At 40.7% G+C, this 14,296-nt stretch overlaps 1 protein-coding gene across 2 annotated transcripts; it reads left to right on the top strand.

Annotated features, from left to right (window-relative positions):
- The first annotated feature begins 165 nt into the window (after positions 1 to 165).
- Positions 166 to 14,027, top strand: LOC122976611 (oxysterol-binding protein-related protein 11-like). 2 transcript variants are annotated; one of them, XM_044345193.1, is made up of 13 exons: positions 166 to 594; positions 964 to 1,032; positions 1,634 to 1,809; positions 2,112 to 2,191; positions 3,240 to 3,428; positions 4,793 to 4,991; positions 5,975 to 6,120; positions 6,405 to 6,545; positions 7,575 to 8,034; positions 8,135 to 8,321; positions 9,381 to 9,563; positions 9,793 to 9,835; positions 13,812 to 14,027. In XM_044345193.1, exons 1-13 carry the CDS (start codon positions 479 to 481, stop codon positions 13,953 to 13,955), a joined length of 2,133 nt encoding a protein of 710 aa, XP_044201128.1. In that variant the 5' UTR covers positions 166 to 478; the 3' UTR covers positions 13,956 to 14,027. The 2 variants fall into 2 exon arrangements, with proteins under 2 accessions (XP_044201128.1, XP_044201127.1); XM_044345192.1 differs by lacking the exon at positions 13,812 to 14,027 and adding an exon at positions 10,389 to 12,180 and having other exon boundaries at positions 168 to 594; positions 9,793 to 9,946.
- Positions 14,028 to 14,296: the final 269 nt, after the last annotated feature.

Below are 14,296 nucleotides of genomic sequence, written 5' to 3'. Positions count from 1 at the left end.
GTAAAATAAAAATGCAAAATTTGTGTACTTCCGGCTTAGTTGTACCTTCATCGTAACCTTTTTGACGAATCTTATTATCTTTTACACTTTATATTATAAAACCTAAAAAAAGGAATAATGGTTATTATTATATATTGGTAATTATTTTCTATTTTTCATTTCTGTCATGAGTCTTAACACGGAAGTCTCCTCGCGCGGCTGAGTCACATGACCGTTTCCTGCCAAAGCAGTAAATAGCAGGCGAGCTAGCAGACATGCTATGCAGCTATTTCCAATATCAGCAGATTAGACATGTTTTATCTCTTATTTAACATAGCCAGTCAACAGTTCGGCGTCTGCGAGGTGTGCGGTGCGTTTCTATAAGCGATGAACTTACAGCTTCACTCCGTATCATAAAGCAAGCTCGTCCACTTAATCACATTAGCTTAACGCTAGCGAGCTGAGTTAGCGTCTAAAGGAGGTTTTGTTGCTAGTGACTATGCAAGGGGAAACAGCGGCTATACGAATCGCGGAAAACGAAGGCAAGCTGGATGTATTTCCCCAGAACAAGACCCCAAGCTCGGGGAGAGCAAGTGCCAAAAGCTGGCAGTATAGGTGGGTGGTTGTTTATCCTGCTCACCTCCAAACATTTAAGACAAATATGTGATTTAAGGCGTTTTTTGTGTTATTAGCAATGGAGACAGCAGCATTATTAATGTGATGCAAACATGTAAACGGTGTATTATTGTATTATTGGGCTGGCTAATATGTTATTATTGCTAATATAATTTTATGATTTAATTTGCCTCCCAATCAGAGGAGTACCAGCCCAGTTGGCTCCTTCAGCAAATCTGTTACAATACCACAATGAGTGCTCTGTGATTGATTAATGCGTTTATCTGTGTGTGTTTTAAGGGTGTGCGCTCACAAGTATTTTATCAAGTCTTCTTTGTCTCCCTTTTTCTTGATAACATGTCTTGCCAGTGACCACATGGAGAATATTGATGGCTACTTGATGAAGTACACCAACCTGGTAACAGGGTGGCAATACAGGTGAGTTGTCATAACATGTGTTGTAAGGGTTTTTATTTTTATTTTTTTTATTTATTCGGTCCCTGTTTTAACAGCGTTACAAAACAATTCACATATACGTATATAAATCATAACAAATTATATCAAACAAACAAACAAACAAAGAATCATTATTGACTGAAAAGGTGTAGGCTGAAATTTTAGCTTATTATGCCTTAACTTTTTACCTCATACGAAAAACAAATTCTACAAAACAGTGGTCCAAAAATATAAAATTAAATATATCATCCCCCATTATGTCCATAACTCAGTTTTATATGTGTTTACTGTGTTATTTTTATTATTTTTTTTAATTCACACAGTGTACGACACGTTTTCAATTCCCTGTCACAGTTATCCCATATATTAACTCCTTTAACAGTGAGACATCTATTCTCTGTATTTGTCCTAGCCCTACATATTCCCCTAAGCCCATACTGACTCTACACCAACCTAAAATGTATAGTGTTTGAATTAAAGGTATTATCAGAATTCATTATTGTAATCCGGTCTAATCCATATCAGTAATGTCGCGCTGGTTCATAGAAATGACAGACATTGTCGCGCTGGCTGTTGTTTTCAGGTTCTTTGTCTTAAACAATGAGGCGGGCTTGCTGGAGTACTTTGTCAATGAGCAGTCGCGGCCCCAGAAGCCCCGCGGCATGCTCCCCCTGGCGGGGGCCGTCATCTCCCCCAGTGACGAGGACTCGCATACCTTCACTGTCAACGCCATCAGCGGGGAGCAGTACAAGCTCAGGGGTACGTACCTGTCATGAACGTACACACTGGCATCTCAACATTTACATTTAACAGCTCAGACGTTCAGTCTCAGGAACCAAAGCTTTTCACCTTATCGATGCCTGTCAGCTCCATTTTTAACTCCAGGCCTACTGTCATTACCATCCATCAGGTTCACACAGTATTGATCTGGATGTTTTCCATTATCTGCTGCCGGTGAAGCAGTAGCACGCAGGGATCGATAATGAATAAGATCACCTGATTGTAACTGTAATAAGGTTTTCCTCGCTTGTTTTTCTTATGTGTATGTGTGTATCTCTCAGCCACCGACGCCAAAGAGAGGCAGCACTGGGTGAGCAGACTGCAGATCTGCACGCAGCACCACACAGAGGCCATGGGGAAGGTAAGATGCTCTGTTTGGTGCCCATATGAGCACATATTGATAGAGGTACTCCCCTCTTCACTTGTGTTCCTGCACGCAAATATGCAGAGACCTATTGTGTATAATTGTGGTCATTACATACTGCTTTTTAATTCTAATTCTTATGTACTGTATGTACACTAAATATCAGTTAGTACACATTTCATTGACCAGCGTGTAAAAGGCAGTAATATCCAGTGAAAGGCCTGCTATGCTGCAACTAATGATGCAAGTGGATACAAGACTATTCCTTAATGTTACTGCTGTATTTTAAACTTTTTGCAAGACGAACGAAAGAATGTGACTCTGCCACAGAGAGGATGTGAAGTGGACAGTCTTCAGTTTCCTGTTTCCCTTCCTCACATGCCTTAAGAGCAATCGAGTGAATCCAGCCGCAGCACAAAAATGTGTAGAGCTGTGAAATATTAATGTTTATGTAGAAATGTATTGGATTTTGGCTTTAGTGTAAGCACAGTAATCACTACCATTGATCTGGATATTGATCTACAAACTGCTATCCTGCCCACAACCTCTTTTAATGGTTTTGAGATTCATGAGAACTAAAAGCATAGAAGAACTCTGCAGGGCTGTCTTTAAAACAGTGGTGGAAAATAGTCTGCAGCTGAATTTATTACATTTTCATTTGAAAAGTTTTTGTTCTATAAAATGTAAGAAATCATTAAAGATGCCCAAGAAACCCAAACTTTGTCTTCATACTTATTTTTTAGCCCGACAAACAAACTAAAATATTTGTCAGTTTTGCTTGAGAAATAGCTTCAACGATTTAACAATTACGCAATTATCAAAATAGTTGCAGTGTCATTTTCTGTTTCTCTGTCAGCTCAATTCGAAAATGACAAGATGATTCTCATCGCAGTGTGAGGTTTAACTGTGAAATCTGCATTTTTCAATTCCTCATTTCTTCATGATGCATTTGTCTCTTGCACCAAGACTCAGTCACGTAATGAAATTGGGCTTAGACATACATTTAGTGAGTTTTATTCTAACAACTTTGCTTTGCGTTTCACAGAGTAATCCCCCACCCAAGTCCCGCAGCTACTCTATGGCATCTCAAGGTAGTGGCAGCTCACCCATGTCCATGCGCAGACCAAGCCAGAACCCTGCCAACTTATTCAACTGGTCACAGATGCATAAGGGCTCGTCACTCTACTCCAGCAAGAGGTCCTTGCTGCCAGACCACCTAATGGATGCCAGAGAGGTACAGTAAGCCAGGGACTCACTGTCAGCATGTTGGACTGTCTGCAGTCACACTTACTGACATATCCTTGGCGTGTCAGGACCAGTCAAGAACAGTAGAGGATAGTTTTTGTATGAAGAGTGTGAAAAACAAAAACAGAAACGGGGGTCTTGATGGTTTAAAAAGTGCAAGTCTGAGCTTACGTCATCACACCTCCTTCGACCATCCACACAGTTTCCCGTCTAGATGTAACGAGAGATAAGATGGACTCGAGCTAAATTAAATTAAGGACTATCTGCCAAGGTTTTTAGTTTGATGTTTGGCAGATGTTTGCGAAGTGAAATCAAGAAATTCTGCATCTGATCCAATCAAAATGCTGTTAGATTTTAATCTGTCACTGGAAAGTTTGACATATGTGTTATGCAACCAAGCAGATGCCAGAAACCTCGTTCAAAGTCCTGCCACGGCTGACGACTAAAAAATCCACGCTCACACTTGTTAGTATAGACACAAACAGAATATTGTTTATCCACTAAAGATCCATTTTACTGGAATGTAATTATAATTGTATGAGATTAAAATGAGACATAAATATTATAGCAAGACATAATGAGCAGGAAAAAATAATGCTTGCACACAGTTTAATTATACATTACACATTATTTAGAAGAAAAGGCAAAGTGACAGTGAACAAAAATGAAATGTTGAAGTACAAGCAACCGTATGTTCCTACAAGACGTGCAGCAAGAAATATAAAATATTTAAGACTTAGTTCACGGTAGGGCTTCAGTTGATTTAGATTGGTTTAGTCGTGAACTGTCATCTTCACTTTGACCCATTTGTTGTGATGCAGGTTGTCCACAAGAGAGCGCTGTTGTCCTTCTCTTGCTTTGGATCACCCATGTAAACTGTTTTCTGTGGATGTTAATCTGATTGGCACATTTAAGCCAATATATTGGTCTCATAAAGTAGACAGAACATAGTTAAGTGTTAGTTTCAGGGATTTCATTTCCGTATTTAGAGCTGAACCTTGATATTTAGTTTGTAAGTTAGTTATTTTGTCATATATATAAGTGCAAGACAAGAACATGGTAGAAACTATAAAAAACTATGATTAAGATCCATATCCAGTGTATATGCAAAAGCTGTTGGTATGTTACCCTGTATGTTAGATATTGCTGTTAAAGTTCTGTATTTTTTTTTTAGTTTTTACTAGGATGGAAAAAGTAGAAGGCTAAGGGACATTGGCAGCAGTAAGGCATACATAAAAAAAGGAAACCAGGTTAAAAGATCAACAGCTGTGCCTGCACAAACAAAAAGTTCATGACATTCCAAAGAGATTTTTTGCCCCGAATAACCAAACCTTCCACATGATCCCCCTCCAGATGATGACCCAGGCCCAGGGCCAGCACAGAGACCTGATCCAGAGCATAGAGGGCCTGCCTGCAGCACCCGGCCTCTCCCCTCTAGACCAGGATCTGCTGATGCTTAAAGCCACTTCCATGGCCACCATGACCTGCCTCAACGAGTGCCTGCACATCCTACACCTGCAGCAGGTGGCCAGGCAGAGAGGCTCCCTGGGAGGTCAGTGGACGGGTGTCGTTGCCTTCTCTTGGTCCGTTTGTACACTCGCTGGTTAATCTAACATTCTTGTCAAGCATAACCAATTTCCTGCTATCAGACTCTGCAGATTAAGTGTCTCTGTACTCTAATCCTGTGCTGGAAGTGACACACGCTTGACTGCTACATGCAGTCTTCATGACAAATCATAGTCTCGTCTAGTCATGCAGGCCCACATCCAATCCAGACGAACAGTTTGTGTTGGCTGGACAGTGGAATTATTTTGCATTATTGATAGGGAACTGTACCTGTTCTTACCACCTGTCTCGAAGGTAATTAGATCTCAGATAGTTAGAATATCCATCTGCAACGCTTCGAGGCCACTGTGCTGTTCTAATTCAGCTCTACATTGAAAGAATATTTACACTGAAACATACAGCAGTGTTAGAGAGCACCCGTAGTGAAGTGTTTGACCCACTGATATCTTGTCCCTCTCTGTTGAGGATGATTTGAAACGGGAAAACGGCCAGCTAATGCCCCACTTTTTCACAGCAGATCTCATTACTCGATGTATATTTCATTAGGCCAGACTCATCGCAACAGCCAATCAGATTAAGCCGTCCGACGACACACAAGGTGAATTTGAATGAGATCTGCCCACCTCTAAACATACATAAAAAAAAGAATGCCCACGCCATACCGAGAGGCTTTAGCCAATCAGAGGATAAGGATGTTTCCTGTCGGCGGGGCCAAAGTATCCTGATACTCGGCTCATCTGAGGGGTTGGGTTACACTCTTTTGGTCTAGGGCAGCTGTCTAAGGAATATCCACCTGTCCAGTCAGCAGCCAGGCAGTTGTGTGGTGTTTTATGGCAAATGGTAGGCCCAGTGTAGAGCTACGTGTGTGTGTGGGTGCAGCTGTGAGCGTCAGGGGGCCTTGGGAGGGAGGGGGGGACAGTACCATGAACGTCTCTGAACCCGCTGCTGTGCATTCCCCGTCCACGACAGGACCCACCATCGAGTGGCTGGAGCCCAAGCTGCCCGACATCCTGAAGAACGGCAGCAGCTCCCTGGGCAGCTTCACGACAGGAGAGGGCCCGCTGGAGGGGAGTCGCTTGGAGCTCAGCAGCCCCGAGTCCTGCAGCTTCTCTGGGGTAAGACCGAGGACATGACACTCTCTATCCCCCAGGAAGCAGCTAAGATCTGTACTGAAGAAAGCAACCTGTTGATATGACTCTAATCCTTTCTAATCAGGCCATAAACCATTCAATTTCCATTTTTTGCTTTTTAACAATTTTTGTTATTTGATAGCTTTTTTTTTTTGAGAACATCCCACACAACATAAACAGTCACTTACTTACAACCTCTGCTGAGTCACTCAAGCATGTTGTTGAATAAATCACATATCCTCCCCCCCCCTCCCTCTTTCATCTCTCAGGAGCAGGAAGACATAGAAGCAGAGGATGAGTTGGAGGACTCCTTCTCAGACAAAGAGGAAGACCTGGGCGCTGTGGAGGAGGAGCGCAGCGTCATCCTACACCTGCTGTCACAGCTGAAGCTGGGCATGGACCTCACGCGGGTAGGTCGAGTTCCATGTGCCGCCGAGCAGAAAAACAACTGACCAACAACCTGACTGCAGGTCTATCAACAACTCTTCACAAACCTTGTCTGTCTCGGTTTTTTATAAGGCTTTCTGTCTTGTGTCATACCAGAAGATGACTCATTGGTCCCATAGTGAAAAGTGTTTTTTCCTCATGCATGTGCTTAGTTCTATTGTTCAAAGCATAAAAAACAACTGTATATGTTTTGATATGTAACCTCGAGGTATGTCATTCACATCATCCTTCACTGCTCGTAGGATACAGTGTATAACTCCTTACATACTCAATAGTTTCATCTAAGCATTCCATTCAGTCAAAACATGTTTAACAGGTAACATATTTGTCATGTCTTTGACAGAAACTATATGTAAATTCAACCAAATTTAATTAAAAAAAACTGTGTGGTGACACTGGATGAAGGAAACCAGCTGAAGAGTAAACAACACTGGTTTTTACCTGATTTATTGAACCCATCTTGGATCAGGAATCATTCTTAGCGTCTGTTTTTCAACAGTCTGTTTCGCTAATGACCTTACAAGCTGAAGTAACCACTCCTTGCTTTGTAATTACCAGTCGATGACACACAGATGAAGACACCAAGCTCAAAGTCAGACCTTAGATTAGATTCTATCTCCCAGTGTCAGCTTGTTCTAGTTTTGGATAGCCCCCTCTGGGGTTTCCTGATTCTTCACAGTTATCTGGCAGATCCATCGGCTTACCTCAGATGGAGATCTGGTGGAAACTATGACCGTAGGGTCATGTCTAGTGTACTTCACATCACCGCTGGCTTGATTTACTGATGGCAGATAGTAATGAGATGAGATAATGCACCAAATGGAAGGAAAACAGGAAAAATACTAGGAGGATAGAAGGTTTCAAAAGATTAATTAATTAAAATGGCAATCCTGGTTATTTTACCAGAGACTGAGAGTTGTGTATCTTATATCTTGTATTTTCTGGTCCTTTAAAGAAGACTAAGACCATGTTTATTTGGATTTTCCTTCTAGGTGGTCCTCCCCACCTTCATCCTGGAGAAGCGCTCTCTGCTGGAGATGTACGCCGACTTCATGTCACACCCAGACCTCTTTGTCGCCATCACCGACGGCAGCAGCCCGGAGGACCGCATGGTCCGTTTTGTCGAGTACTACCTCACCTCCTTCCACGAGGGCCGCAAGGGCGCCATCGCCAAGAAGCCCTACAACCCCATCATCGGCGAGACTTTCCACTGCTCCTGGAAGGTACCCAAGAAACCAGAGGCCTCCAAGGAGCCCTCACAGGGAAGCCCCGACCCAGCCGCCTCCCAGGACTGCTACCAAGTGCGCTTTGTGGCGGAGCAGGTGTCCCACCACCCACCTGTGTCTGGCTTCTACGCCGAGTGCCAGGAGAGGCGGATGTGCGTGAACACACACGTGTGGACCAAGAGCAAGTTCATGGGGATGTCCATTGGAGTATCCATGATAGGAGAAGGTGAGGGCGGATTAAACATATCTCCTTTTCCTTTCTTGGTTAGACTTGTTTCAATAATTCAATCATTAATCTCATTGTAACTTAACTTTTTAAAACCCAGGTTGTCTTCATCTGCTGGAACATGATGAAGAGTACACCTTCACGTTGCCCTGTGCGTACGCGCGCTCCATCCTCACGGTTCCCTGGGTGGAACTGGGCGGCAAAGTCAACATCGGCTGCACCAAGTCGGGCTACTCAGCAGTCATCACTTTTCAGACGAAACCTTTTTATGGTGGAAAACTACACAAGTGAGTACCTCGTTTTATGTAGGGTCGCTTTGGTCTGTCTAATAACTTCAGGAAGTCATGCCGCATTCAGTAGATTCTTAATGGGAAAAAAAAAACATGATTTTGTTGACTTCCTTTCTCCCTCAATATATGGCCATGTACTAGAAATACAGTCGTCAATACAATTTTCAATACTTAAAAAGATGGACTCCACTCAAAAATATATAATAATAGCAGAAGTGTGAAATGTATTTATTAAATCTTATTTAGTTAGTTACGTCCATTTCTCCATTTTATGTCTGCAGTAACGGCAATATTTTTGATTTGGCTGAGCTCCTTTTAGGATAGGATGTTATAGTACTACACCGAGAATTTTGTAGTGAAAGAATATGTTGAAATGCAACAGACATATATTGTTATTTCCTAAGTTTGCTGTAATATTCAAATTCCATCATGTGAATCAAATTTTTACTTCTGAAACCTAATATTCTAGCTAGGGCTGCAACTCATGATTATTTTCCTAAAGCCCAAGGTGCAAACTCAGATGTCCTGTTCTGTCCTGAACAACAGTCCACAACCCAAAGATATTGAGTTTATTTTTATAGAAGACTAAAAAAAAAAAACAGAAAATATTCACATTTAAGATGGAACAAAAGAATTTTAGCTTTTTTATTTCTTTAACAAAAAGCATTTAATTGATTATCAATATAGTTAACAATTCATTTTCTAGAGCTAAGAACTAATCATTGCAGCTTTAATCGTCGCTCTTGACTTGAAATATTTGGAATTCCTGAGACGAAGTAATAAAAATGAAATAAGATCTTGGAGTAGTTGTCTGTTTATTGGAGATCAAGAACTTGATGCAGTATTTAATTTACAGCATGCACAGAGTCTCTGAGGATGAAAATACTTACAGCAAGGTTTTACAGTTAGATAACTGTGGAACAGCTCAACAGACTGACATTGAGTAATAGAAGTTACATATTATATAACATACAACAGTGCAGGAACAACGTGTGCACAGTCGAAGTTTTCATGTAGTCAATATTAAATTATTCATATTATCTGTCCCTAATGTAGAGTAACGGCCGAGGTGAAGCACAACACCACCAACGCGGTGGTGTGTCGTGTGCAGGGCGAGTGGAACGGCGTCCTCGAGTTCAGCTACACCAGCGGAGAGACGAGGGTGGTCGACGTCACCAAGCTGCCCGTTACAAGGAAGCAAGTTCGGCCTGTTGAGAAGCAAGGACCAACCGAATCCAGGTCAGAAGAAGTGGACCTGCGTTTTTTTATTGTCTTTCCTATTAAAATGTTTTTATTGGACAGACCTTTTAAGTAATTCGGCTGAATATGTGGTGAAATATTTTGGCAGCAGGAAGGAGTACAAGCCTGAACCTGTGCTCTGGCATTTTACATTTTCTGGTCTTCATTAGAAGCTGAATAGTTTCATGCCTCTGCCTCTGCTTTATGTATAATTTACAATCTATTTCAGACGCCTGTGGCAGCATGTCACGGAGTCCTTACGGCAGAAGGACATTGACAAAGCCACAGAGCACAAGAGGATCCTGGAGGAGAGGCAGCGGTCCGAAGAGAGGCACCGCGCCGAGACCGAAACCGCGTGGAGGACCAGATACTTTGACAGGGAGGTGAGCAACTCAACTACCGTATTTTCAGATTCATTTTATCATCATAGAGGTACGATGTCACTGCAGAAAGGATCGGTTTGGGGTTCATTCATGGCAGGAAGTATTAGAAACGGCGAAAGACACTAATTGGTAGCACATTCGGGATAAACCCAGCACAGCTGGTGAAAAGACTATGTGCTGACTCTAAATAAATTTTAAATCACCCCGAGCATAACTTTTGTCCCAGGCTTGTGCTTCTCAATTTCAGAGGGTTCTCACCTTGCACTAAGGTATTTAAGATTATCAAGGATCTGGGTCATTTGTATGGCAAACAATTGCAGCAGACAGGGTTTTTTTTGTTTTTATTGGTTTAAACTAGATGCTAATTGACTGTAGAAAATGAATTATAAGACCTTAATTACAAATTATAATATACTGACGCTAGTTTTCTCTTCTCCTCCAGGGTGACGGCTGGGTTTATCACAAACCACTTTCAAAAAACTCTGCTCTCAAAACCTAGTTTCTTCACTCTGTATCTTGGATGTTGATATTGTAGATTCAGGAATGTGTGTGATTGAGTGTGTGTGTGTGTGTGTGAGAGAGAGAGAGAGAGAGAGTGTGTGTGTGTGTGTGTGCACACGAATTGTGGACGGTTATGAAACGAGAGCATGACCTGCACTGACATACAGATGAATGCAACATGGGGAGAAGGATCAGAGAGACAACATGACTAACGATGTTCTCGAATCTCACTCATGACGTTCACGAAGCCTCCGAGTACAAGCTTTTGTACTGCTGATCAGTCTTTTTTTTTTTTTTTTTAATAATCAAATGTCAATGAAAACATATTCTTGTACAGGTAACGGTACTCTATTTACACAGCCTTAAGAAAGTCAGATGAATGATGCTCTAAGTTTGGGTTCTGCTGATCAACTTGGGATCTTTTTTTTTTTTTTTTCTTCTTCTTTTTAAGCTGTGATAACACACTAAGGTGAGGAGTTATTTCCTAATATTAGATATCCAACATAAAGAAAACCTAAATAATTGTTACACTGCCCGATGAATTCCATGCTGGGAAACTGTCTTCAAATGGATTTGTAAAGTTGCTGTTAATGATCTTCTTTTTCTGCTAAACCCAACAACAGTCGACCATACTGAAATAGAAGAAATTTCCACTGTAATTGAGTATATTTACATGCACACAGTATTCTGATTTGAGGTAAGTAAGTTAAAGAAATGGTCAAAATTAAAGCGGCAAAGGATGAAATACTCTAATTTAGTCTCTAGTATGAGTCAAGTTACAAAAGCACTTTAGAATCCTACAATTCCCATGATGCAACTCGGTAAACTAGACCCTCCCTGCATGGTAAACAACCCCCCAGTTTGTAACTCAGTATTTCTGTTATAAATTTGAAGTCTCCAAGCCCAAGTTGAGTTTGAGTTTATTAGTATTCATGCTCACAATTAACAACAGAGTTCACATTTATAAAAAATATATCTATACATGACTGTACGTCATAAAAATATACACATCTGTATACACACATGCACCCATACAGTCATACTCATACATATGCATTTACAAATACAACCATACACTTAATATACAACCATTCATCCATTTTAAAATGCCATAAAAAAACAACAATATACAAGACAAACAAAATCAGCACGGTTATATCCTCAGAAACATAAGATAGCCGCACTTCTCATGAAGTAAACCTATCTTCATGTTTAAAATTGGTGGATTGCTCCTTTAACCATGCAGTTCTGACATTGTTTCTGACTTTACTCAATCGTCAGGGTATTTCTTTAATTGGTCAGATTAATCGTGTGCATTTAGATATACGACATTATCGACATGATGAGCTCTATAGCTCTAAATTCTCATTTATTAAATTGTTCTTTGATGCGATATTGATGTATTGACCCAGTCACATTGCTGGAATGGCATGTCATAGACTAGAAATAACCAAATTTTAAATATTCAATTGAATGAGTCACATGTGAATGCATTTAAAGATTGCTACACCACTTTTTTTTTTTTTTTTTTTAAATTTCTCCTTTTTTGTTCTGTGGTTTTGCAGTGGACGGAAGAATTGTACATGCATGAAAGCAGAGTCTCTCTGTTCACATTGATTGCAGCAAGTATACTACTCCTGTGTCTGCGTTACTTAAATTTATAAATGTCTGGTGTAAAAGCTTTTAACCAAATTTTGCTTGTTTTGTAATGCAAATAAATATATTTCTTTGAATGCGTGTTTATCCCCTACCTTGCGCTTTAATTGCTCTTATTTTTAGAGCCACTTTTTGTATAGAGACCTTCAGTGTTTATGCTTTTTTTTTTCCCCCCCTTTGGAAGCAATTCCAGTCTATACTGTGATGTTCATGTGATAAACCTTTTTTTTTTTTTTCCCCCCCACTAAATTGAATTTTAGCCTCACATTCACAAAGCATCCCAGCATCCCAGTGCTTGTAGGAAGCAGTTGTTATTCTCTCTACAGAAAGAGGACATCCACCCTGCCATTTATAAGCTACTCCCTCCACGTCTTGGTGCCTTATGCAAACTCTTTCTGTGTGTGTCTTCCAGCTAAAGAGCACAGCATTTCCATCAGTTATTCACCTGATTGATGCAATGGAGTATGTATTATTTCTGTGCGTGTGTGTGTGTGTGTTTTGATTTTTTTTTTTTTTCTTTTCTTTTCTTTTTAAAAGATCAGATCTGGCTCCAGCCTCGGTGCTTGATGTTGAAAGAAGTTGACAAAAGCACTTTTTATTCTAGGTTTTGACATTCTCTTGGTTTTGAATTATACTGGTTGTCTTGCTGACCTATGAAATGCACTGACATTGAAGGAAACCTGATGTTGTAGAAAAATGGACATGTGTGATTATATTCAGAATAAATTGCGTATCAGTTGTATACTGTGTTACAAGGTGTGTTCTCTACAGATTTAAAAACCCTCTTCCTCACTTTTCTTTTTTTCCCCCACACACCAAAACTTGTTTTTCCACTTCAGTGCTGCCTTCATCCATCAATGGCTACCGTACACAAAAGCAAGAAGCCTAGAGGTCTGAACCTCAAGTACCAATGCCAGCAAATTGATTAAGTTATCTCAAAAATAATAAAAAAACAGGTTGAGTAGCGTCCTGTGGAAAATCTGATGCTAAAGTAATGAGTCAACTTCCGTGAATACTGTTAACTCTTAATATTCAGGTGTAGGAACGGCGCTGTACACAGTGGTTGGTGTGTGAAATGCTAATGATTTTGGATATTTTATTTAGGTTTTTTATATTTTCAGGGACTTTGATATTGCATTTATTCTTATTGATGGGATTTTAGTTTTGTATGTCTTGTAATTGTTGTGGATATTTCTGAGTGATGGTCAACACTTCAGGGGAGAGAAGCACACAGGTCTGGAGGTCTGAAGATGTTTATTGACAATACTTGATCAAGGAGAATCACAAACAGCAAACATCCAAGTGATAACTCGGATGCTGTCTTCTGAAAGTCTGAGTCTTTAGTCTTTAACCTAAGCAGATCGGCCTACAATACGAAAAATTAGTCTTTAAACAAAGGACTGCACTTTACCCGTGACATCTTAAGTCACGTTGCATTGAGCCTCACTTCATTGTCAACACATTTTGCCTACACATTCCACGTGTTGTCTAGAAGGGTCCTCTCTGGCCTTGGCTTACCATGGCAATGCTGAAATACTCCTTATCAAAGAGGTTTCTGCTTTCACCAAAACATCACAGACAGCTAAGTCTCGAGGAGTGTAACCTCAAGGCTCAGTTTTGACTCAATTTGTCACTCAACTTGTAACCCCTAAAGATGGAAAATTCCATAACAATAATCAGTCCATAGATCACACCACTAATCAAGGACATTGACAAAGCCACAGAGCACAAGAGGATCCTGGAGGAGAGGCAGCGGTCCGAAGAGAGGCACCGCGCCGAGACCGAAACCGCGTGGAGGACCAGATACTTTGACAGGGAGGTGAGCAACTCAACTACCGAATTTTCAGATTAATTTTATCATCATTGAGGTACGATGTCGCTGCAGAAAGGATCGGTTTGGAGTACATTCGTGGCAGGAAGTATCAGAAACGGCAAAAGACACTAATTGGTAGCACATTCTGAATAAACCCAGCACAGCCGGTGAAAAGACTATGTGCTGACTAAATAAATTTTAAATCACCCCGAGCAACTTGTAACCCCTAAAGATGGAAAATGCCATAACAATAATCAGTCCATAGATCACACCACTAATCATAGTACACATACATGTGAAAAGGCCCCTTAACTTTTATTTGTTTTAATTGAGAACACAGAGAATAGTTCTCATGTCCACTTGTTGACGTTTGGAATCCT

The sequence above is a fragment of the Thunnus albacares genome, chromosome 24 (genome assembly GCF_914725855.1).
Source record: "Thunnus albacares chromosome 24, fThuAlb1.1, whole genome shotgun sequence".
Lineage (NCBI taxonomy): Eukaryota > Metazoa > Chordata > Actinopteri > Scombriformes > Scombridae > Thunnus > Thunnus albacares.
The sequence above is the reverse complement of the archived record's forward strand: the minus strand, read 5'-3'. Positions and strand labels throughout refer to the sequence as shown.

Coding starts and splice junctions, on each gene's coding strand:
- LOC122976611 (XM_044345192.1), top strand. CDS start 479: ATGCAAGGGGAAACAGCGGCTATACGAATCGCGGAAAACGAAGGCAAG. Junction 4,992..5,974: donor GCAGAGAGGCTCCCTGGGAG/GTCAGTGGACGG, acceptor CGTCCACGACAG/GACCCACCATCGAGTGGCTG. Junction 8,322..9,380: donor TATGGTGGAAAACTACACAA/GTGAGTACCTCG, acceptor TCCCTAATGTAG/AGTAACGGCCGAGGTGAAGC.